The sequence below is a fragment of the Bufo bufo genome, chromosome 3, assembly GCF_905171765.1.
Source record: "Bufo bufo chromosome 3, aBufBuf1.1, whole genome shotgun sequence".
In the NCBI taxonomy this organism is placed as follows: domain Eukaryota; kingdom Metazoa; phylum Chordata; class Amphibia; order Anura; family Bufonidae; genus Bufo; species Bufo bufo.
This window is the reverse complement of record NC_053391.1, coordinates 161,648,775-161,675,648: the sequence shown is the minus strand read 5'-3', so window position 1 is coordinate 161,675,648 and position 26,874 is coordinate 161,648,775. Positions and strand designations below refer to the sequence as shown.

The window sequence follows — 26,874 nt, the reverse complement described above, 5'->3', positions numbered from 1 at the left end:
GCGGCTGGCCAGGAAAATCTCTGGCCATTTTAGAAGATCTTACACGGCCATGGCTTGCCTAGCTGACGTTCAGCGGCGACACAATTTGTCCATCAGATGTCTGATTTATGACTGCCCGACGCGCTGGAGCTCCACCTTGTATATGCTTGATGGGCCGCTCCAGCAGCAACGTGTCGTTAACGACTATCTGTATGAACTCTCCGGCAGGAAAGTTTCTGTGAAGCTTGGTTTCTTTTCACCGCGCCACCAGTGACATCGCAACTTTTGCCATCTTTCTGAAGCGTGCATTGTGTCGTGTCATTGATCAAGCAGTCGAGGAGCCGGAGCTGGAATATGAGAAAGTCGCAAATCTGAATGAGTTCCCAGGGGGGCTACTCCATCTGAGACAAGTCAGCAGGAGTCTGAAGACAAGTCAGAGGAGGATGGTGCCTGTGGGGAGGAGGAGGAGGAACAAGAAGAGCAGGCTTTAAACTTTTCTGGGATCACTGGTGTTGTCCGTGGATGGGGGGAGGAGACCAAGGATGACATCCTCCTGGTCGATGAGCAGGAACCATGGCGCTCCACCCCTTCCAATTTAGTACAAATAGGGGCCTTCATGCTCCAGTGTTTGAAGAGGGACCCCTGTATAAAAAGCATAAAGGGCAAGGACCTGTACTAGGTGGCAAAGTACTTAGACCCCCGGTACAAACACAAAATGGCGGACATGTTACCAGCATCACAGAGGGCTGTCAGAATGCAGCCTTGCTGCGAGAGATGCTGCATTCTGCTGTTACGGGCACTGGCAGAGGAATTTCCACCCACAGCGATTCAGGTGCGGGTACTAATCCTACCGCGCCTGCAAAAAAAAAAGGCCGGTTTGAAGATGTGTTGGTCACTTCAGATATGAGATCATTCTTGCAGCCAACCCATTGACAGGCACCCTCCGGATCCAGCCTCAGGGAATGCCTAGACCGACAGGTGTCCAACTACATCAGGTTAACGATCGATGTGGACGCTCAGAGAAGTGAGGAACCCCTTGACTAATGGCTGTGCAGGCATGACCTGTGGCCAGAGCTGGCACAATTTGCCATGGAACTCTTAGCTTGCCCCGAGTGTCCTGTCCGAACGGATGTTCAGCGCAGCAGGGGGGATCATGACCGCACTCGCCTAGCTCACGACAGTGTGGACTACCTCACATTTTCTTAAATGAATGAGGCATGGATCTCGGAAGAATTCAACACCTGTGATGACCACGTGTAATTGAATTTCCTCATGCCAGCCCACACATATCCGCCACCACCCAGAACAAAGAATGGTCCTTGCCTTATGTATATACAACGGCATAAAAAGGCCTTTTATGTCAGGTGAATGCCTAATTTTTGGGGCCTATACTGGCCGACAGTTACATATTTATCCTGTGACCGCCTAATGCTCCTCCAGCCACAGAATCCAAAGTTCTTTGCTGTCAGGTGAATGCCTATTAGCTAGTTTATGGGGCCTATACTGGCCAACAGTTACATATTTATCCTGTGACCGCCTAATGTACCTCCAGCCACAGAATCCAAAGTTCTGTGCTGTCAGTTGAATGCCACCACAGAATACAGTTCAAACTTCTCACCCATAAAGCTCTCCATAATGCTGCACCTCCATACATCTCCTCCCTCATCTCCATCTACCACTCTACTCGTGCTCTCCATTCTGTTACCGACCTAAGATTAATAACCTCCATAATTCGTACCTCTCACTCCCGTCTTCAAGACTTTTCTCGAGCTGCACCTACTCTCTGGAATACTCTGCCCCGGAATACTAGGTCAATTTACAACTTCTCCTCCTTCAAACGTGCCTTAAAAACACATCTTTTCAGGCAGGATTATCAAGCTACCTAAACTGACTATTCCCCAACTAAACCTCTCCCCCACCAACTCCTCTTTGCTGAACTCCATCCTCTAGTAGTCCCAAAGACGAAGCAGATTGGCCAGCACCACTCCTGTCAGTTTAATAATGGCTCAAATCCTACTTATCACAATAAACTACCTTATGAGTCACCCCAAATTCCTCATAGATTGTAAGCTTTTGCGAGCAGGGCCCTGACTCCTAGTGTTTCAGTTGCATATTAGCCAGTTAGTTTTGTTTATTACATGAACCATAAGAATTTATAAAGCGCTGCGGAATATGGTGGCATGATATAAATACATTTTATTATTATAATTATTATTTATTGCCTAATTTTGCCGAAAGTTAAATTTTTTTATCTCTAACCACATAATGACACCCTTGTGTCACTTCTCTGCCTCTCATTATGGTGGTGTTTGAACCGCATTCACCATAAGGACCTTCTAATGTCACAGGGTCATGTGCCTTTGCTCCCCACCCCGTACTGTGCCCCCTTATATCCTGCATTGTTCCCTTTTACCACACCCTGTGCAGTGCCCATAGTCATTCCCTGTACTGTGCCCTCTTATACCCTTTTATCCGGTCACGGTATGGCGGTGTTATCCGGTCAATGTATGGCGGTGGTATCCAATAACTGGATGGTTATAACTGTATCCCTTTCCCTGCCGCCGCCATCTTTTTTTAGACCTGGCATGAGCGGTAAAAATAATCAGATTGCGGTGCTAAGGACTTTTGCGCCACAATCTGTGCCAGAAATACGCCTAACATAGACGTATTTCTATATAATAAATGACAACCTAATTTTATTATTTGTCACGGCTGAGGATGGGGAAAACCCTCAGCCGTGCGATGACAGAAGATGGTGGTCGCTGCTAGGCCAGGACAGGTATCAGGGCGCAGGTCACCTCCTAATACGTCCCTAATTCTGATCCTGTCTCCTAGCCATATGAGCCAACCCTGATGGTGAGAGGGCTCATACTCTGGAACCTAAGATCCCTACTAGCCCTCAGGGTGGCCCTGGACTAGGAGCAGGGTAAGACGACCTGTTCCTCCTAGACACGGACGAACAGGAGTCTCACTGGCCAGACTGCAAAGGAAGGGGAACAGCATATGGCAATGGCAGGTAAATGAAACAAGTACAACACCTACCTGCCACAGACACACAGCCTGGAACCCATGTACAAGTGCTGCTGTCCACAACAACACAAACGGACACAGTACACACCACACATCACACAAGAACCCAGGAAACCATAGCTGCAATAAACAAAGAGACCACAGAAACATCTTCATAACATCATACATAAACTTATGACCACAAGGGTGGCCCTCACTGGCAGATGGTATATAACCAGGAGGATGACTCAAGCTAACCATGGCTGAAGTACCCCTCAAAGTCTGGCATCCAGCCGGAGCTAAATAGCCCCAAGTGGCCACACCCACACACAGACACACCCAGTGTTCACACACAAGGAAGGGAGTTAACCCTTCCTACACCAGGCAAGGGAAGACGGCCACTTAAAGGGGAAGTGTACAAACAACAATCAAAGTGCAGCTGTTACCGCCAGCAACGACATGCGTGGCAACCATGTCCAGGGAAACAGCCAGAGGGCCGAGACACTGCCACCACATGTACACAACACCACACGTTGCCACGGGCAGCCACAAGTGAAGGGAAGTGTCACAGTGCACACATACATAAATCTCGTGCACACCAGACATAGAAAGTGCATACATACACACACACATAGACAGAGGCAACCGCACGCATCAACAGTGAGGCGCCTAGCCACCAGCTCAGGCTGCTACACTGCCTACAAACACCTGTTGTCCGCGGCAACCGCACTAGAGGCAAACTACTAACAGCCCCCAGCTGCGGTTGACAAAACACCCAGACCGTGGGCAACTGCATGCGGCTCCCAAGGAGTCACTACCATGCACATGGACGTGACATTATTATTCGGTGGTAGGGCTAATATCTTTATATTATATAGATTATAGTGTATTATACTGTGCCCTGTATTTCCCAGTAGAAAATGATCCTTGGGAAGCACAGTCCTCATCCCTGACCACCAGGACCAGGTAGCACTCTGTCAGTACATGGCGGCCTCCCCTCTCCGCCACGCTGCTCCGCTATGTACTGGGGCTTATTCTGACACTAGGGCTGGGTTCACATCCTATTTTTTCCATCCATTTAATGCATACCAAAAATGTATGCGTTAACAGATGCCTCAGATTGATGCCGTACAGTGGCGTTCGTTCACCATACAATTCCATGGTATAAAAAAAAATGTACGTTAACGTATGCAATGGACTCTGGAGGATACAAAAATGCAAAAACATGGAGTGCTACACATTTGCATACATCAAACAGATAGGAAATACTATTTTTCTAGGCTCCAGCAGGGCACATTTTTGAGAGTTTCCCTTTAAGATGCATAAAAATGGCCCCTGATTAAAATATATATTTTTTGAGGGAATTTTTGCCAATGATCCCCCTCTGGTATATCACTGTCCATGTTGTGGGACTATTTGTGAACTTCTAGTAAGTGTTTGCTGGCTGCGAATATGACCTGAAGTTTTTTCAGGTTCGCCTGCCATTATGGGGCCAGGGAGGTTTTTTCTCCCTGGCTGTGATGCTCTCTCAGGTGATTGGACAGTGCTCCAGCCAGGGGAGAAGAAGACGACCACAGAGAAAGACTGTATCTCCTCCCCATTGCTCCGTTGCTCAGTATTATCATACTGAGCGGGGAAAATACCGGGAGGCACAGCACGGCGTAGGAATGCTATTTTAACAAAACAGGCAGGGTTGCAGCATCAGTACCCCGCAAGTACAGGTAATTATCTCAATTAATAAAATCCGGTGAAAGGTCCTCTTTAATGGCATAATGTTTCCGGCAACTGCTATTCGAAATTTGTAAGCTGTTCCCTATAGTGACCACACATTTTTATCTGAAATAATGAAGTATTGAATATTTTAACCTGGAGTGCCAGTCTTTGTGTTCACCTTCCTAATGATGCAATAGTTGGCAGCATACAGCACTATTGGTGCTGCCAAAATGATGGAAACCACGACAGTCCCTAACAGAACCTACTGTCAGTGAGAGTTGCAAATGTGAACACGGCTTAATTATTCAAAGGGAATCTGTCAGCTATTTTGAGCCTATAAAACTGTTAACATAGCAATGTGCAATAAAGTACCTTCATTCCTGCATGTGTCTTCTTTTTTTTATTCAACTTTTCATTCAGATAAAAAAGCGATTTTTCTGATATGCAAATTAAGTCTCAAGGTGCCCAGAGGGGTGTTATTACTTTGCTCTAGTGCCCAGTAACGCCCCCCTGCAGTGCCCAGACCGCCTTTCTTCCAAGCCCAGCACGCCTCCTAAGAAATAAATGTACTCCTACATCCTTGCCGAACGGCGGCGCCCCCTCCACTACATGCTCCAGAGGGCAACAGCGCTCTGATTACGTCACTAGGCTCGGCGCATGCCCAGTGACACTATTGAGGCTGTTGCCCTCTGGAGCAGGAGTATTGTACAGGCGCAGGCACTCAGCGATACTGTGCCTGCGAGGGGTTTCGGAGGCCAAGAGAGGAGGAAGCAAGGACGGTGCAGTGAATAAATTAAATGACGTAGTGGAAGGGGCGGCACCGTTCGGCAAGGATGTAGGAGTACATTTATTTCTTAGGAGGCGGGCTGGGCACTGCAGGGGGGCGTTACTGGGCACTAGAGCAGAGTAATAACGCCCCTCTGGGTACCTTGAGACTTAATTTGCATATCAGATAAATCTCTTTTTCATCTGAATGAAAAGTTGAATAAAAGAAAGAGGACACATGCAGGAATGAAAGTGCATTACTTCATTATTGCACATTGCTATGCTAACAGTATTATAGGCTCAAAATAGGTGACAGATTCCCATTAATTCTGGTTAATATTGTGATTGAATTTATTAATCTACACATTTTTTTCTTATTTTCTAAAGGTTTTCAAAATGAGCTACAACAAGCTGAAAGTGATCACCAGCCACACATTTCATGGACTTTCTGGTTTAACCAGGTTACATGTTGACCACAATAAAGTTGAATATATACATCCCAATGCTTTCAGTGGATTAACTGCCTTAAGACTACTCCATTTAGAAGGGAACTCACTTCGGCAACTCCATGCCAACACATTCTGCACTTTTAATTTCTTGGGCTACTTCAGACAATCTACTTTGAAGCATCTTTACTTATCAGACAACTTGATTCAGACTCTCCCTGCTGGCATGATCCAAACAATGCCATTACTAGAGAACATATATCTTCATGGAAACCCTTGGAACTGTGATTGTCAATTGAAATGGTTACTCGAATGGGATAAACAGTCCAATGGTAAGTGCTTTCAGACATAAATATATCCATAAGTGTTTGTAGTATTCAAACATTGGATCCACAAAACACAGATACTGGCCATATGCACACCAAATCCCCATGTGGACCAATTTAGTTTAATGGATCCATGGTCTGCATGTTGTGGCAAAGTATAGTACATGTCCCATCTTTTGCAGAGAGGCTTCATGGATGTAGAAGCACATGGAAGGACATGTCCTATACTTGCTACTAAATGCAACTGCAGTCATCTAAGGTCATGTACATTAGGCGTTTTCTGATTCAAAAGCAGAACTTTACCCACTAATTATGTCTAGAAGGAGCCTGATAAGGGGTTGTCCAGGATAAGAGAAACATGGACACTTTCTTCCAAAAATAGCACCATTCCTGTCTACAGGTTGTGTGTGGTATGGCAGTAAACCTTCATCCTTCAATGGAGCTCAGTTGCACACACAACCTATGGACAGGTGTAGTGCTGTTTTAGGAAGAAAGCAGACATATTTTTCTTATCCTGGTAAACCCCTTTAAGAATAATAATAGTGATAATAAAATATACTTATACAAAATATTTCCCAGCACTTTACTATTCAGAGGGTTCTTGTAAATACAAAAGCAGACATGAGGGTCCTGCGCCCGAGAACTTACAATTACAACTTACAATTAATATGAGGAAAGAGAGGTAATACCAAAAGGTAGAAGTACTTGTTTTGTACAATGATTCAACCATCTTCATCTTCTTTATTTTTTTTACATAGCATATTAACAACCAACATGTGGATATTCTATGTAATCTTTAATCTTAATCTTTGTATAAAAAAATGGGTGGATAGTTTTGTGGATATAATTTTTTAGGTCTATTAAGGCAGCCATAGAGCTGTCATATTGTTATCCCAATTATACACATGCTATTATAATGAGCATAACATCTTCCCCTCACAGCAGCAGTAAACTGACAATAAATAAGCTGTCTATATAGGAGGTCTTATCATTTTTGCTACAGAGGGACAATAGTTTGTATTTAACTTCCAGAGGCATAGTACTGTTGAAAGGAAAATGAAAAACAGCCAACCTTTTTTTTTAATGTGTTTTCTATGACTATTAGTTTATAAAATGACTTCTTTCTGATGGAAGTGTCCCTTTTAAATAAATAGTAGTGTACATATTATAACGATCCTCCAGTTCAGGAAAAGAAATTCCCATTAGTGGGCAAATTAACAAAACACTAATGTTTATGTTGTAGATCTGTCAATTCCAGGGCTCCTCTGCCTGTCAAGATGGCTACCCCGCTTCTCTGACTACCTGATGCATACTGTACCATTGATAATGCTAAAACCTTCTTGTTGATCTTGGATTGGCCAGCACTGCGCACATGAGCGATGCTAGACAATCCGATGGCAGGGCAGGACAAGCAGGAAGTGTCTTGGACTACCAAATGCACAGTGTGCATCAGGTAATCTAAGAAGCAGAAAATGGCAGAGGAGGAACCTAATTATTCGTGGAAATGCAGCTGAAAGATGAAATTGAGGTCACCATATAAGTGTTTGTTCCAAACTCCAGTTAATATGAATGTTTTCTTTCTTGAACTGGAGGATTGGCTAGTCACCAGCTTGTATCTGTACAGCCACAGATTTTCAAGCACATTTGAGTGCATGTAGGTTGTGGAGGTTGGTGTTGGATGAAGGGATTTAGGTTCTGAGAATGGCAATGTACCTCACTATCAAGTCTGTATTGTTCTTAGTCTGTCAATGTTATAAATATTGTAAAAAAAAAATAAAAAATCGGCTTTATATTGAAAGCATTTTGTTTCATATACTTGCAGGTGTCCTAAAATGCAAGAAAGACAAATCATATGAAAACGGACAGTTATGTGCAATGTGTTCGAGTCCAAAACATCTACAAAACCAAGAAATTCAGAGTTTGAAAGATTTGTCCTGTTCTCGGCCTATTATTTCCTCACCGCTAAGGACAAACAGCAGTGATATGAACTCTGAAGATGATGACACTGATCTGCAATTGTTAGAGTTAAATAAAGATTTTCTTGGGCAGATAATTCTAAATATGACTGATGAGCATGGAAACAAAGTTAATTTGGACTGTCACATGAAGAAAAGTGAAAACTACAGCAAAATTCAGTGGAACCAACTTCATCAAGAAGAAATTGATATTAATGCAACCTTTGCTTTAGATTTTGAATGTTCCATGACCCGGGAGAACTATGAAAAGCTATGGAAGCTAATAGCCTATTATAGTGAGGTGCCTGTGCAGTTAGAAAGAGAACTGCTCTTTACAGATAGCTCTAAAGAAACTTACAGATATAAGCAGAATCTGGATCAGGATTCATATTATTACACCGGAGTTCGAGCTGTCATAACCGCAGAACCTGAATGGGTGATGCAACCAGTCATCAAGATTCAGCTAAATAGAAAAATGAGCACAGCGAAGAAAGTTACCCTGTCTTTCTCTACACAGCTCTCTCAATCAATTCACACTAAAGATATTCAGTATCCTAAGAGTAATTGGGTCATGATTAATAAGGATGAAAACACCAAAACATCATATAGCATCATTAAGGGAAGTATTCTACAAATGACCTGCCAAGTAAAGTCTTCCGAAACACCTACCATAGAATGGAGTTTCCCAGATGGTACAAAATTAAAAGCCCCATACAATAATGAAGATGGTAGATATTCTATATCTGCTAATGGACAGTTGACAATAGAACAATCAGATTTCCAAGATGCTGGAGTCTATCACTGTATTGCACAAGTAAAGCATGAGGTTGACACCTTGGCTGTAAGGGTGGTGGTGCAGCCTTCATCGAATGAGGTGTCTGAAAGTAACATTAAAGTAGTTACTAAAACTATTGGAGAGTCTGTAACTCTACCATGCAGTGCAGAGGCAAATCCCAATGCTGAGGTGAATTGGATTTTACCAAACAGTAATATTCTTAATTCAAGCACAAATAAAACAGGTGTATACTTGTTAAATGATGGGTCCTTGCTAATTCCAATTCCTAAGCTGACCGATAGTGGCCTTTATAGGTGCATAGCTCTCAATCAATATGGAGAAGATCATTACAGTGTACAGGTAGCAATACTAAGAAAGTACTCTGAGCAGCTAAATAGAGTAACAATAATTAAAAAACGCCCTCTGGTAAAAGTTTCTTCAAAGCCCAAATACGATGTGGTAGATGATGATAGGGGATCTGGTGAGAGGGATTTACAAGAAGAAACAGACAAACACAATGTTCAAGACAGAATAAAATCTGGAAAAGATAAAAGTTTTAGAGGACAAGGTAAAAATAACAGAAAAGACAGGAAGAAAAATACTTCATGGAAAAAGACAGAGAAAGATGAGGATAGTAACATAGCAGAAGGGCGAAGAAAATTTGAATCAAGACGAAGAATAATAGGGGGTAATAAGAAGATTGATCCCAAGAAATGGGCCACTATATTGGCTAAGGTTAGAGGGAGAAATAATCTAAAAACTACTGATGTTCCACTACTAACCACCCCAAGAGTCGTAACCCTCCCATCCTATAAACATGAAGACACAACTCCCTCTTTGATATCTGAACCTCTGTACAAGATTACAGAAGTAGCAAGTAGTATAGAGGAAGCATCAGCAGATGATGATGTATTACACATGACATCTTCACCTAAAGTGACCATAACACAATATCAAGACCTAACAACACAAGTAGATGACAACATTCTGGTAGTAACTAAGGAAGAAGCAGATGATTATAGTGAAATTCCATTTATAGAGGAGATTCAAGAGGGAGAGACAACAGATTCATCTTTTTTATTTAATACATTAAGTACAACAAACTCTGTAATGTCAACCATTGAAAATCTAGATATAGAAGATTCCATTTATTCTACAGGTGACGAAGATTTTAAAGCTTCTACGGAAGATGATACAGATATTGAAAGTGTCAATCCAACAACTGGCATTGAAACTGAAACATATCAAACGGATTACATTCCAGAACAACAAGAAAACTTTGTTAATGAAGACCCTACTTTAACGCCAATTGAAACTATTACAACTACACCTAATACTGAAACAGATGATACAGAAGATGATGGAATTGCTGCTCTACCTAGCTTTGATACTACACAACATACAGTAGGAGTTTCAACTTATAAATATCCTGCTGCCCCAGAAATTTACAATAACGGTGATAATGTTAATTTACATGTGAACACTGGCATATCTTCTACATCTCCAACTGAATATACTATTCCTGAAGATAAGCAAATAGTCCTTAAAGCCATTGAAGATATGATACCTAAATCAACTGAATTTACTTCTACATCATCACTTTCTCCCGAGACTAGCACTGGTTTTGCAGTAATGATATCAGTTCCAGTTGTCACCGAGTCTCTTGTAAAAGGTTCTTTTGAAGATATATATTCTGAGAAATATATGCACACAAGAGAAGAAGTATTTACAAAAAGTGATATCATTCATTTAAGTGGTGAAAATGGTCCAGAAACCTCAAGAGAAGCAGATCACCATTTATGGATTACCACAAGTCCACACACTTTTGTAACAACCCCAAAAACAACTACTACAACTATGCCAATTTCTACTCAATCACCAACTACAACTCCCTTTCCAACAAATGCCTACCTTCAGTACCCTAAGAGAAGAAAAAATGGCAGACGAAAGTTCCGACCAAACAGATTCCGGCAACGGCAAGACCATATTAATCCTACAGTGTCCCCTGCACAAAGTTATTTAAATTTAGTAACTCAGAAAATACCAATATCTGAAGAAGAGAAGATCATAAGAGTTTTGTCTAATCAAGATAATATTGTGCATCAGCCTAGGGTTACTACACGTCCAACACATATTCAGTCAACTTATCGTGCAGTGTTTCCATCTTTAGAAAAGCATAAGCAGACTACATTTATTGCCCCTACAGCAGAAGTGTTACATACAACACAAGCACCATTCACATTGGTGGAAGTACCACTTGTTCCCCCGGTTACAGTGGCAGAGACAGAAACCGAAGAAGTATATACATTAAAATCAATCGATGATGCAGTAGATCTGCAAAAGAATAACATTCAGACTATGGGTGTCCTGAATACACAGAGAACCACAACAGAATCACCCATAACCAATCCAAATAAAAATTGGCAACTTCCAAAAGATAAAGCTGATATTTCAGAAGATACTGAAATAGAACTTACAGAATATAGACCTGGTTTAGTAAGACAATCACCTTCAGTGCTTTTTACAGAAGAACCTCCAACATTAGCCACCCATAGTACTACAACTTACAGTCCCATTAAATATGCAACTTTTACCCCAAAAGATGCATATAAGCAGTCAACAACAGTACAGCAAACAACTCAAAAAACCACCATCGCTATCACTGAAGACAAAAATAACCAAAGAACAATTCACAATTTCCACTTAAATAGAGCAACTGATAACCACCCATATAAGCAGAATGTAACACTCAATCCTAGCAAGTATATGACCGCTTATCCAGTGACAAGAAATATTTTTATCTCTACCCCACATGTCTACTTGACTTCTCCGGGCACACAGCATTTACCAATCCAACCTTCAGTTCCTAAAACCAAATACCAAGAAGTTTTAAATCCAGTTGCACCTACACAAGGTACTAAATTATTGCAAAAAAGTACTCTTTCATCAAGGATAAATGAGCTTGATATATATTCTTCTAATCAAAATAAAGTATATATACAGTCTAAACAAGAACAGATTAAAGACACCTATAGCTCAAAATTAAACAACAGCCTCCCTTATAACCCAAAATATCGTCATCAACCCCGAATAGTGAACAACTACCATCATGGAAAAGTTCCACCATACCATAATCCAGTCAGAGGAAATGTAAGACCGCCTCATATTGGAACCCATGGACCTCTACGCTACTACGTTACTAATCAGCCAATTGCAATAACCAATAAACCAGAAATAACAGCTTATACTGCCAATACAGTACAAAACGTCCAGGAGAAGAAAGTATATACCCCACATGTGTCAACAACTATTCCTACAACCACCACTACTACAGTTATTCCATTATACAGACCAAGACCAGCGACACCTAATAAGTTTACACAAGGTCAACGAATTACACCCCATTATAGACCATATGGAAATAACTTTATCACTGATAATAAAGGTTCTTCAATACGTATCCCTAATAATGTTAATCCATATTACATCAACCCAAGGATCCCATATCGTTTTAACAGAACAAGGCTTTTTCAGTTTACTGTGACATCTAAGCCTATTCCTCCAACTATTTTATCCCCAGCTATTCCAAATAATAAAGTCTGGACAACCGCGTCCACGTCAAGTGCTGTAAAAACCACCACTTCCCCAGCTCAGTTAGTAACTCAAACTTTTACTACAACCACATCTACTACCACCCCTGCTCACTTTGTTCAGAGTCGTACTACTCAGGCCAGTTCAAATATCCATCCATTGTGGCATTACTTTAATCTTAATCAAAGACCTCATCTTACGACAAATAAAGTAGAATCGACAAGGGAACCTCCACTAATCAACAAATACCAAGAAAGCAAACCCAAAATTGTGACCACTGGCTACCAGTTTGTATCCCTGCCATTTGGGATGGATGCTGTTTTACCATGTGAAACTACTGGAGAACCTAAACCTTCAATTACTTGGACAAAACTTGCTACAGGTAATACCTAAAAGATTTTTCGATCAGTTTATTACACAAAATAGAACAAAAGTACACCACTCTGCTTGCATAGAATATGCCATATGCAAAAAAGGAAAGGAAATGCGCTTCTTTGTAATATATAACACAATTTCTACTGAGTCAACCATGGCCTATGGGAACAGTTCTCAGAACATCTCTGCAGCCCCTTCATTAGTAGTGAATGCTTTCTTTTGAACTATTAGCAGAAGTTGTTGAAGATAGATTTAATGAAACTTAAAAGGGAATGTATCACCTTGAAGGGGTGAACCTAGACATTTCCCCATCTTCACTCCTGTGGCTCCCCCTGACATGAGCAAAGGAGCATTTCATGCTTCGATGCTCTCCCTTGCCCTGCGCTATATAGTGCAGGGCAAGGGCTTTTTGTTTACTTTAATACACTACTAGGCGGAGGCTTCCACCCAGCAGTTTTGCTGGTAATGTCATTTACAGGCTAAGGCAGCGCTAAAGCCCACCCATTAGTGCTGGTGACATCACCGGACTCACTCCTGGGCGGAAGCCTCCGCCTAGGAGTCCCTATGGAGAGCCCGGTACATCACCGGATCTCCTAAAAATGCCCTGAAATGCTCCGATGCCTATATCAGGGGGGCTGGAATGGTGAAGATAGCGATATGTCCGAATTCAGCTCTAAACCCGGACGATCCCTTTAATTTTTACTATATAATTTTCTGTACATGATTATGGGGACTGAAATTTTGCATGTGCTGCTAACAGCATTTAGAGATATGTTTTATAGCAGTCACCTGCACCATAGACACAATGGGCATCTCCTGTCTATTGTGTCTATGGTCCATGTGGCTGCTGTAAAGCATATCTCTAAATGCTTTTAACAGCACCTCAGGCAGGATGGCTGCCTCCATAATCATGTATTTAATTTCTGTGAGACAGTTTCCTAGATGGGATCTGTATTTGTGCAGAGGTGAGTAGCATGTGGGCTGTGTCCATAATTGATAGTGTTGAGAACGAATATTCGAATAGCGAATTTTTATTGTGAATATCGCCACTTCGAGAATTTGCAAATATTTTGAATATAGTGCTATATATTCGTTATATCGAATATTCCGCATTTTTTTTCCATCTGAACACATGATTCCTCTCTGCTTCTTGTTTGTGGGCCAATGAAAAGGAAGCAATGTCAAGTTCACAACAATACATAGTGCACCAATCAGTAATCTGTAGTCAGACCTGCTAAAATGTGAAGTTGCGAAAAAATATTCTAATCACTGTCGATTAGCGCAATCACAAATATATTGGAGCACTTGCCTCTATCTGTATATAAAGCAATTCAATATTCTGCCGTGCCAACCATTTTCTCCAGTCTCAGGCAACTTATACCAGCTTGAAAAATGTAGCCAAAGTGACCCACGCCTGTATTTTGCGTTACAAATTCGCATTACGCGATTTTCACATTGCCGATTTTTCACATTCAATAGAATAATCTCGAATTCGCAAAATTCGCAAATATATGACGAATATTCTACAAAATATTCATGAAATATCGCAAATTCGAATATAGCCCCTGCCGCTTATCACTAATAATTGACTGTTACTCATCATACTAATCTGTTACTGTAATGTTGCCTGTGATCTCTACAGAAAAGAAATGGTCAGCCTATTATTAGGCTGCCAGTGTGAAATGCATGATTTTTTTTTTTTAACAAATATTATATACCTTTTAAATATAGATAGTGACTAGTGTTGAGAATCATAGTTAACAAAGTGGAATTCAATCGGAATTTAATGAAAAATTAGATTTGCCACAAATCCAAATTTCTTGGCGCTTCGTGGTAACAAATCAATTTTTCATTAAATTGAAATAAAAAACAAAACAATACATGCTCACCTCATCTATTTGATCGTGGAGAGGCCGTCAGAGCCATCTTGATTGAAAAAATACGTAAATTCTCATGCGTGCTGACGTGATGACATTACCTTGATTTAACTCCTTAATAACCCCTAATATCTATTTTTCTTTGTTTTAGGGTACTTCACACTAGCGTTAAAGTTTTCCGGTATTAAGTTCCGTTAAAGGGGCTCAATACCGGGAAAGGACCCCAGGACTGTAAGCCATATAAAAAATGAGGCATGTCCTATTCTTGTACGTTTTGCGGACAAGAATAGGCATTTCTACAATGGGCTGCCTGTTCCGTTCCACAAATTGCGGAAGGCACACAGGCGGCTTCCGTGTTTTGCGAATCCGCAATTTGCAGACCGCAAAAAACGGAACGGTCGTGTGCATGAGGCCTAAGTGTACCTGCACATGAGTGCAGGTCAACGTTCAAAAGATCCGCACAAATTTCCATGCAGATTTCTCAGCGTTTCTGTACCCAAACTGCACCAGCAGTTTTGCTGTAGATCTCACCCTTCATTAGAAGACGGTGAAACCTTCAGCTAAAACTGCAGACATGCTGCAGGTTTCTAAAAGGTCAATTTCCACATGTAAAAGATCAATAAAGTGTGGAATACTATAAAAATGCCCCTCACAGTGAATATACTTACCCCATTTCCTGCTCCCTGTGCTGCTCCTGGTCCCCGCAACACCGCTGCTGCTTTTCCCTGTGCATGGATGTTAACACCCGTGATGCTAAGGACAGGGCCGGCTCCAGGTTCATGTGGGCCCTTGGGCGATAAATCCCAGTGGGCCCCCATGAGGCATTTTTTTACATTGACATGTCCCCCTGTGGCTCCTACACGGTATAATGACCCCCAGTGGCCCCTATACAGTATAATGACTACTAGTGGCCCTTCACACAGTATAATGAACCCCCAATTCCCCCCCCCCCACTGTATAATGACCACCTGTGGCCCTGCATTCAGAATAATAACCCCCAGTCGCCCCCATTTAGAATAATGACCCCCAGTAGCCCCCACACTGGGGGAATACTGTATGGAGGGGGCTCTGGGGGTATTTATACTGAATGGAGGGTCATTGGTGATCATTACTAAATGGGGGACACTGGGGGTCATTATACTATGTAAAGGGCCCTCACAGTATAATGACCCCACAGTGGCCCTCCATTCAGAATAATGACCCCCAGTCGCCCCCACACTGGGGGTTATACTGTATAGAGGGGGCACGAGGGGTTATTATATTTAATGGGGGCTCTGGTGGTCATTATGCTAAATGGAGGGTCAATGGGGATCATTATACTAAATGGGGGGCACTGGGAGTCATTATACTGTGTAAGGGACCCTCACAGTGTGATGAATGACCCCCCAGTGGCCCCCTCACATACCTATCATTGCAGGGGAGCTGGTGGTCCTGTCATTCACTAACCGCAGCTCCCTGCGCTCCTTCTCTCCTCCGGCCCGCTGCAGCAGTGAGCCAGGCCTGGAGGAGAGAAGGAGATGTGCAGTGATGGAGCTAGAACTGACTGGGCCCCACAGCGAAATTTAGTACGCCCCCCTCCCCCCCAATGTGTGTTCACATTACGTTTTTCCTATCGGTTTGATGTATACACATGTGCAGCACTCCACGTTTTTGTATCCTGCAGAGTCAAGTAAAAAATGCATACGTTAACGTATATGTTTTTTTACCATGGAACTGTATGGTGAACGGACGCCACTGTACGGCATCAGTCTGAGGCATCTGTCAATGCATACATTTTCAGTATGCATTAAATGGATGGCAAAAATGTGATGTGAACCCAGCCCTAGTGTCAGAATAAGCCCCAGTACACAGCGGAGCAGCATGGAGGAGAGGGGAGGCCGCCATGTACTGACAGAGCTCTTCCTGGTCCTGGTGGTCAGGGATGAGGACTGTGCTTCCCAAGGATCATTTTCTACTGGAAAATACAGGGCACAGTATAATACACTAGAATCTATATAATATAAAGATATTAGCCCCACCCCCCGAATAATCATACGATTAGGGGGTCATTTATTATATAGAAATACGTCTATGTTAGGCGTATTTCTGACACAGATGTGGCGCAAAGGTCCTTAACACCGCAATCTGTATCTTTTCCCGCTCATGCCAGGTCTAAAAAAAGTGGTGTGGGCAGAAAGGGATACAGTTATGGCCATGCAGTTATTGGATACCACCACCATATAGTGATAACACCGCCATATAGTGATAACACCGCCATATAGTGATAACACCGCCATACAAGGATAAAACCACCATACAGTGACCGGATAAAAGGGTATAAGAGGGCATAGTACAGGGAATGACTATGGGCACTGCACAGAGTGTGGTAAGAGGGCACAATGCAGGGTATAAAGGGGCACAGTACGGGGTAGGGGGCACAGTCACATGACCCTGTGATGTTAGAAGGTCCTTATGGTGAATGCGGTTCAGATGCCACCATAATGAGAGGCAGAGGAGTGAGACAGGGGCCCGGGGCCCTGGATGGACAGGAGGGGTGGACACAGCAAGTAGGTTGAAGGGGCTCTGAGGGGGATTCATACAAGTAGTGGCAGGAGGTCTGTGCAGCGCAGCAATAGGAGATAGGAGGGTGGGACAGGAGCCCTGGATACATGAGGGAGGAAAGGAGACATCAGGGGCTCCATGAGGGTGATATAGGACAGGATATGGGGGGGGGGGGCAGGTGTCATGGAGACAATCAGCTTAATAAAACAGTAACACAACTAAATAGAATGAAGCAGCAGTGTCCCCCCCTTTCCTTCTGTCCCACAGAGAAGAGACAGTCACAGTGCAGACTCACTCACAGACTGTCTCCACACTTCTCTGCTCCAGCTCCAGCCGTGCGGTCTCTCTCCAGTCTCCTCAGGCAGCGTGTGTCCTGTGTAGAGGGGGCGTGTCCTGTGTAGAGGGGGCGTGTCCTGAGTCCCTGCAGCTCAGAGGGCCCACCAGAGGGGTACTGCGTATGTGAAATGACAGCAGTGAGAGCTCCCATCTGTATTGATGGAAGTGCTCATAGCAGCTCAGTGGGCCCCCCCAGGAGCATTGGGCCCCGGCACTTGCCCGGGGATGCCGGGTTATGACGCCGGCCCTGGCTAAGGAGGCTCCCCCCCCCGTCCCCACCTACCATTGGCTGCTCCCCCCCCATCCCCCCGAGACACCGGATGTCTTCATCCGTTCATGGGAAGAAGCAACAGCGGCGGTGCGGGGACCAGGAGCGGTGCAGTGAGTGAGGTAAGTATATTCACTGTGAGGGGCCCGGCATATGGGGGGGAGTTTATAGTTTTGGATAAACCCTTTAAAGAGACATGGTGCAGATTTTCAGCTCAATTTCTTAAAACCTCATCCACATTGCCAGCTGTAAAACACTGTGGGGGGGATTTATCAAAATTGGTGCAAAGCAAAACTGGCTTAGGCTACTTTCACACCAGGGTTTTTGCTGGATCTGTCATGGATCAGCAAAAATGCTTCTGTCACGATAATACAACCCTTTGCATCCGTTATGAACCGATCCGGTTGTATTATGTCTTCTATAGCCATAACGGATCCGTCATGAACACCATTGAAAGTCAATGGGTGACGGATCTGTTTTCTATTGTGTCAGAGAAAACGGATCCGTCCCCATTGACTTACATTGCGAGTCATGACGAATCCGTCTTGCTCCACGCCACATCGCGGACTGAAAAACGCTGCTTTCAGCTTTATTCTGTCCATGATGGGGATGCAACCAAAGAGAACGGAATGCATTCTAGTGCATTCCATTTCGTTCAGTTCAGTTTTGTCCCCATTGACAATGAATGGGGACAAAATGGAAGCATTTTACCCCGCTATTGATAGCGGAAAGGGAAAAAGCAGGTGTGCGGATCTGTTTTGCAGCCCATAGACTTCTATTATTACAGAATGAATAACGGAATGCCTCTAAAGGCATTCCCTTATGCATTCCGTCATGGAATTGCGTTATGGTCCGTGGTAACGGAATCCATAACGCAATTCACATTATACCACAACCCAAACCAAAAACTAATTTCAAAATATGAAATTCGCTCATCCCTACTGATAACCTACCCTATTGAGGAAAATGTTTTTAATGTAATCCAGTAAAATGCTGCCAGTTGAAGTTTTATGAGTTATTACAGTAATTTTATTATTTTGATATTTATTTTTATTCACTTTTTCAGGTGCAATAATGTCCTCCAAAAACAAAATACAGCGTTTTGAAGTCTTGGACAATGGGACATTACATATACAGAATCTTCAGCTTCAGGACCGTGGACAATATATGTGTACTGCCCAGAACAAGCATGGTATTGATAAGATGACCATTACTTTGTCAGTTGTGGCTCAGCAACCAAAAATAATACTACTTCGTTCCAAGGATATTTTAGTATATCTTGGAGATACAGTTACAATGGACTGTAATGCTAGTGGCGTCCCACCTCCACATATTTCTTGGGTACTTCCAGACAGGAGAATTCTACGCACTGTCTCTAATACAGAATCTCATATAATGCTGTTTGCTAATGGAAGTTTATCCATTAAAGATGTGACATTTCCTGACCGGGGAATCTACAAGTGCGTTGCTGGCAATGTGGCAGGTGCAGACAGTTTGACTATGAAGCTTCAGGTATCTCCATTGCCTCCCTTAATTCTACAGGAAAAAGTGGAAAATATTTCACTGCCACAGAGCCACAGCATTTATATTCATTGTTCGGCAAAAGGTGCTCCACCACCTACCATTCGCTGGGTGGTTTTTGATGGCACACAGGTTCGTCCTTCACAGTATGCAAATGGAAATCTCTTTGTATTTCCCAACGGGACACTTTATATTCGTAACAGTTCACCAAGAGACATTGGAAAATATGAGTGCATAGCCGCAAACATTGTAGGTGCTGCCAGAAGAACAGTACATCTGGATGTAAGGAAATATCCGTCAAACGCAAAGATCACTGCAAGTTCTCCTCAGAAAACAGATGTTTCCTATGGTGGGACTCTACGGTTAGACTGTAGTGCAGCTGGTGATCCATGGCCAAGAATAATGTGGAGGCTTCCTTCTAAACGTCTGGTGGACTCCTTCTTCAGGTATTTTGTCTTTCTTTTTTTTAACAAACATTTACAAGCCTCACTATTAAATTCTGTTAGGTCTATCTACTTATAAATCTACTACAATTATATGAAAATAATATAGATAATACAGCTTCAAATGTATCTACAGGGAAACCTTTCCAAAAGACTACCTTTTACAAAAGGTGGTCTGTTCTAGACTAGATTTTGTCAGATCAAGAATGGATTTATCAGCCACAGATTTCCCGTTATTTCACTGCAGTTTTGGACAGTTAATTGAAATAGGTTTCACATGTTTGCAAATATAAGCAATTTCAAAAAAGGCTGCAGAAAACTGAAACTTGTTGGTCAATAAATGTTGGAAATGAGATCAGAAAATTAATATGTACCCGCAGTTATGTCCATGGTTTAAAATGAAATCATAAAAGTTACCAGTTATGTACATTCAGGTATATCTGATATTCTTATACATTTTTATTATACTGGTTATACAGTATATGACCTTTAGTATTCTGTATATGAAAAGATACTAAGGAGGTCATTTACTATACTGAATCACTCCTAAATTAGGCATATTTCAGGCACAGATGGTGGCACCAGGGTTAGCGGGGTGCAGGTGCAGATGGTGGCGCCACTAACCCTGTTCTAAAACTGTGGTATGGCGGGGAAGAGGACGGGGTGGCAGGCCCGTCTCATTCATAATTTTTCTACACCCATTTTAGGAGTAGAAAATGGTCTAAATGTATGACAGCTTGGAAGCCATCTTACATTTAGAACTGGCGCTGGATGCGCCGAAGTTATGGAGAGGCCTGCACCTCTTCATAATTTCGGTGGATCCATCGCCAGCACAGGGCCTTTATTAAGATTAATAAACGTGCCTCTAAAGGTATACATTATATTACACCCAGAAGTTCATTAAGACACTCATGTTTCACTTCTTCTGAGGCACAAACTCTTGTTGGTTTTAATATATAAACTTAAAGGGTCCCTGTCAGTGGCGTAGCTAGAAATAACTGGGCCCCACAGCAAATTTTTGAATGGGGCCGCCCTCCCCCAGTAATTTTTTTACAACCCCTTCCTTTCATGCCGCCCCCATTCCTGTGGCTAGTAAAGATCGCTCTCTCAGACCAGGCCCGACAGCTGTTCCATCCGTTTTCTACACTGTCTATAATGTCACTGTGTATAATTTCATTGTGTAATACTGTTGAGGGGGCCCTGACAAAATATTTTAGTCCTCCTCCTCCTGGATGGGCCCCTTCTGGGTCAGGGCCCCAAAGCAGCCGCTTCCCCTGCCTCCCCTATAGTTACGCCCCTCGTCCCTGAGTTTTCATAAACCTTTTAAATGCCATAAAGACATATCAAAAGTTTTGATTGGTCTGCATGCTGAGACCCCCCACCAATCACATTGCAATCTCTCTCCTAACTGCAGGAGAGGAAACAAGACTTAATAGGAAGTCTATGGGCCAGTCTCGATTCCATTCCCTGCACTTAATAGAGTGTGGTACGGTATCCAAGCACTTTTCTCTCTACAAATCGGTGGTGTCTCAGCACTCAGCCCCCACTGATTAAAACTTTTGATATGTCTCTATGACATATAAAAAGCTTTAGTAATGGACTCGTTAAAGTGACACTAGTGAAAATATGGGACACCGTGACCACACTTGTCAGAATCTCTGCTCGTGGCATGGGGGACAGTTCACCCAACTGGTGGTAGTCACACTTCTTGTATCTGGCAGCTTGCACTCTGCCTGGCACACTCTGCAGTTGCCACTCTGCTCGGTCAGTTTTGACTATGCTTGGCAGTCCGCCTTCAGCTTCTCTGTGTCACCTGCCTTACTCAGGTAGCCTTCTCAATGTTGGTCTCTGCATTACACTCTCTTTTCATCACAACTTAAAGGAAATCTGTCACTAGCATATTAGCAAAAATATTTTTTTAGGAATCCATGTGTAATAAAGTACCTTATTTCCATATGTCTTGTTCTTTTTATTCTGTGTCTTGTCATTTCTTAAAAAAAACGCTTTTTATGATATTCAAATGAAGCTGTAAGGAGCCAAGAGGGGCGTTATTCTTTGTCCACGGTGCCCAGGAACGCCCCTCTGAAGTGCCGTGCCCGCCTAAATTTGAAAACTAAGAACTCCTCCAAGATTGCCTAAATCGCCTCCCAGAGGAGAAGCTAAGTGCTCCCCCCCAGCGCCGGGCTCTGCGGCAAACACCCCCGATCCTCCTCTCGCCCGCATCCGAAATCCTGCGCAGGCGCAGTGCCGGCGATTGCCTGCGCCTGTGCGATGATAAGACGACTGAGGGCTTCAACAGCGTCGCTAGGCATGCGCCGATCCCAGCTGGCTGAGGAAACAGCGAACACGTCACTGGGATCGGCGCATGCCCAGTGACACTGTTGAAGCTGTTGCCCTCAGTCGTCTTATCATTGCGCAGGCAATTGCCGGCACTGCGCCTGCGCGGGATTTCGGATGCGGGCGAGAGGAGGAAGGGGGTGTTTGCCGCAGAGCGCGGCGCTGGGCGGGGAGCACTTAGCTTCGCCTCTGGGAGGCGATTTAGGCGATCTTGGAGGAGTTCTTAGTTTTCAAATTTAGGCGGGCACGGCACTTCAGAGGGGCGTTCCTGGGCACCGTGGACAAAGAATAACGCCCCTCTGGGCTCCTTACAGCTTCATTTGAATATCATAAAAAGCGTTTTTTTTGAAGAAATGACAAGACACAGAATAAAAAGAACAAGACATATGGAAATAAGGTACTTTATTACACATGGATTCATTAAAAAAAATATTTGCTAATATGCTAGTGACAGATTCCCTTTAATAAGTAGCACAAAAACGCCTCTATATTATATATGTTCCTCTCCCTCTCAGGATCGATGATGTGTGGCCATCCTCTGCCATCTACACTCTCTATTTAACTGACCTTTGTCCCCTGGTGTCCCATTTGAAATAACAATATGTTATAACAGTACAACAATCACCATCATTCATTTTGAAGGTACAATAGCAAGTAACCTGCAAAGCTGCAAAAGCAGCAAAACAAATCCAGAGTGGCAAGATACCAGTGGTGCAAAATAAACATGACACGCACAGCACAGCACAACACTAAACTAAAGGACAAATGGCTTTCCAGAATTTTTGTCAATATTAAAGATGAAAGCAGTCCACTCCGTCTTTTGAGGAGGCTTGGAACAGTCTGTTGGTCATGACTGCTTAATTGCTTAAACACAAGGCCATTACACTCTCCTTGCATGTCGTCATTTAAAGACATAGTAACAGCTGCAATATCAATAAAAGTTTACTACATAAACAACATGTTTCCCATGCATATCTTAGACTGAGACCTCATCACTAAAGGTCCAGGCTATTCTTATTAAAGGGTCACAAAGGCTTTTGGCTCCTACTACTCTTTGGACCCTGCTCTATACATGGCACATGCTACCCACCAATGACACATGACAGAGTGCTTATGGGGAGGGAGGAGGTTTATCTCCTAGACAATAAACCATAAATACGACGTATCATCCTCAGTAGCCCAACTGCAATAAATATAATACAGAAGATAAAAATAAGCATTCCTATATGTTACTGTATTTGTCAAGTTCTTGGCTGAGGTAAGATATGCAATATTGCTTTCATGTTATAATAATATATTTCTATTTTATCTTAAAATAGCTTTGACTCAAGAATCAAGACCTTTTCTAATGGAACACTGATCATCTATTCAGTTACTGAAAAAGATGCGGGTGACTATTTGTGTATGGCACGAAACAAGCTTGGAGATGACTATTTGGTTCTCAAAGTAAATGTCATGATGAAGCCTGCAAAAATTCAGCATAAAAATGATGTGGACCATAAAGTTATATATGGTGGCGATCTGAAGGTTGATTGCATTGCAACTGGTGTTCCCAATCCAGACATCTCATGGAGTCTACCAGATGGGAGTATGGTCAATAATGTCATGCAATCAGATGACAGTGGGACACGCTCAAGAAGATATGTTGTATTCAATAATGGTACCTTGTACTTCAATGATGTAGGAATGAAAGAGGAAGGTGATTATACCTGCTATGCTGTCAACCAAATTGGACAAGATGAGATGCGAGTAAGTGTCAAAATAGTGGCAGAGAGAGCTGTTATTAAGAATAAAACCTATTCAATTATCAATGTGCCCTATGGAGATGTTGTTACAATTTCATGTGAAGCCAAAGGTGAGCCTGTTCCCAAAATAACATGGCTTTCCTCAGCAAATCGACCCATACCTACTTCATCTGAAAAATATCAAATCTTTCAGGATGGAACTCTTCTTATCCAAAAGGCTCAACGATCTGATAGTGGAAACTACACATGTCTGGCACAGAACAAAGGTGGTGAGGATAAAAAAGTGGTTCATATTCAGGTTAATGTTCTTCCACCTAAAATCAATGGTTATTCCAATACTATAATGACAATAAAAGAATCTGCCATGAAAGATACCCGATTATTGATAGACTGCAAAGCGGAAGGAATTCCAACACCTCGCGTTATGTGGGCTTTTCCTGAAGGAGTAATCCTTCCTGCTCCTTACTATGGTAACAGGATTGCAGTTCATCGGAATGGAACCCTTGAAATTAAAGCTCTACGGAAAACAGATTCAGTACAGTTAGTATGCATCGGAAGGAATGAAGGTGGGGAGGCCAAGCTAATTGTACAACTGACTGTGAGCGAGCCAGCAGTGAAACCTCACTTTAACTATGACAATGAAAATGTTGTTGTGGCTGAGGGTCAGTCTGCTAAACTTAACTGTTCGGCTATAGGTATTCCACAACCTGAACTAATATGGATTCTTCCAAATGGAACACAGATTAATAGTGGCAATCACCTCCACGGAATCTTCCATAGACAGGATGGTACTTTACACATTGGTTCTATAGCAGCAGCAGATGGAGGGACCTATCGTTGCCGAGCTGTAAACATAGCTGGGTCCGCTGACAGAATGGTCACTTTGCAAGTTGGCCGTAAACCGCAAATCAGTAACAATAATAATAACTTAGTCAGTATCATCAATGGAGAGACTTTGCAACTTCACTGCATCGCACAAGGAGAATTAAGACCTCATATTTCTTGGACATTGCCCAATGGAATGGTCATCGATGGTCCAAAAGATGAAGGTCGCATTTCTCTATTGCAAAATGGCTCCCTTGTTGTAAGGGACACCACTGTATATGATAGAGGAAGCTATCAGTGTAAAGCAAAAACCCAATATGGTTCATCAACAATTAATGTTCCGGTGATAATCATCGCGTATCCTCCCCGTATTACCACCAGCCCTGCATCTGTTATTTATGCTCGACCAGGAAGCTCCGTTCAGTTAAACTGCATGTCAATTGGGATACCAAAAGCTGAAATAACCTGGGAGCTTCCGGATAAATCTCACCTGACTGCAGGAGCTCAGTCTCGCTTATATGGAAACAAATTTCTTCATCCTCAGGGGACATTAGTTATTCAACATTCTTCAAAGAGAGATGCAGGTTATTATAAATGCACAGCTAAAAATATATTAGGCAGTGACACAAAAACAACCTATATACATGTATATTAAGACAAAGGAGAACAACTATCCATAAAAAAAGCCCACGACTGCCATGCAAGTGCAAAGTATACTGTATCAACTATTAGAGACATCCTCTGATTATCTAATCTTATTGTTTCCAGAAACGGTACACCAGTCTACTGTACATACAAACCAAACACCAACAATACCATTAAAGAGAACAAGGGCATAGATGTACAATATATCAGGTTTTATGGCTTTCGAAACTCAAACGCTCTATCTACCGTTCATAGTTCTCAATGATACAGTATCACATTGACTTGATCTGCACCTTACTACCAAAGAAGTATTAATACTCTACACCTACTACACTTATATGTGTTTGCTCTCTGTTTGAAGATATTTAATTTTCTTTTACCTCTTTAATAATCCAATGCCACTATCGTAAAAGGAAAATTATAGTGAAAAATACAAGTTGCTTCTATGAAAACACAGCTATATTACCAGTAATCCATTGTATGTGTTCCCATAGGAGCAATTTGCCTTTTTGTTATAGTTTGTCTTTGGGGACTGTTATGTTTGCATCCACTTACTGGATAACTAATGTTCCGCCATGCTGAAAGTCTACCATCTCAGTTCCCATAAGGGCTTTGAGAAATACGAACTTATGGATATGCAACGGAAAAATATGACTGCGGTTTATTGCTTTTTTGCATATGTTTTATATTAGTAACCTAACCATGAGACAAAAATTACTGCAATCCCAGTCTCATTTCTATAAATTATTTGGTCTTTAAAAGACTTTGCTGACAAACTGTGTTTATATAATTATGATCATTGTACTGTACATTTTATAATAAATATATTATTTTCCAAACTATTGTCATAGTTGTAGCTTTTTATTGGGGTCACCACCTATTAGGGTCAGATATAAAGGGGTTGTGTGATATATGAAACACTTCCCACTGCCACTAAATGTGCTAAAATAATAAAAGAACATATACTCACCACTTAATTCATCAAGCCACTAAATGAACACAGTATCATAAAATGTGGACGTTGATAATACAGCGTCTATACCTGTCTACCTCTTTTTTTCATCATACATACAGTTATAATGAGAGACTGACACATTGTTCCTCACATATCACTCTTGGGTTCCCTGGCTGTGGCTTTTGCCAGCTCCAGATACTATTGAGCCTAATTGGCACCAGAAATGTCATGGAGTACTAGAACTTGCTACAAGGGTGAAAAACCATGTCACTGATAACTAACAATAGGATAATAATTCTATCACTTGGTAATAGCTTTATTAGGACTATTCCCTTTAAAATTCAGTGGTCTTCAACACTACATCTTGTATAAAGTGACCTACAATAGGTTGGGGGAGGGGACGCCAAAAATTGCTCCAAAATATTTAGGGCTGCAACATTTTAATGA

At 42.3% G+C, this 26,874-nt stretch overlaps 1 protein-coding gene across 2 annotated transcripts in view; it reads left to right on the top strand.

Annotated features, from left to right (window-relative positions):
- The window catches only part of MXRA5 (matrix remodeling associated 5), an 81,001-nt gene extending 54,748 nt beyond the window's left edge, over positions 1 to 26,253 (top strand). For both annotated transcript variants that reach the window (XM_040423750.1, XM_040423752.1), the window contains exons 4-7: positions 5,854 to 6,244; positions 8,061 to 12,941; positions 19,023 to 19,923; positions 23,577 to 26,253. In XM_040423750.1, coding sequence (XP_040279684.1) covers positions 5,854 to 6,244; positions 8,061 to 12,941; positions 19,023 to 19,923; positions 23,577 to 25,482 — 8,079 coding nt within the window. In that variant the 3' untranslated portion in view covers positions 25,483 to 26,253. The remainder of the gene's footprint in view (positions 1 to 5,853; positions 6,245 to 8,060; positions 12,942 to 19,022; positions 19,924 to 23,576) is intronic.
- The last annotated feature ends 621 nt before the right edge of the window (positions 26,254 to 26,874 follow it).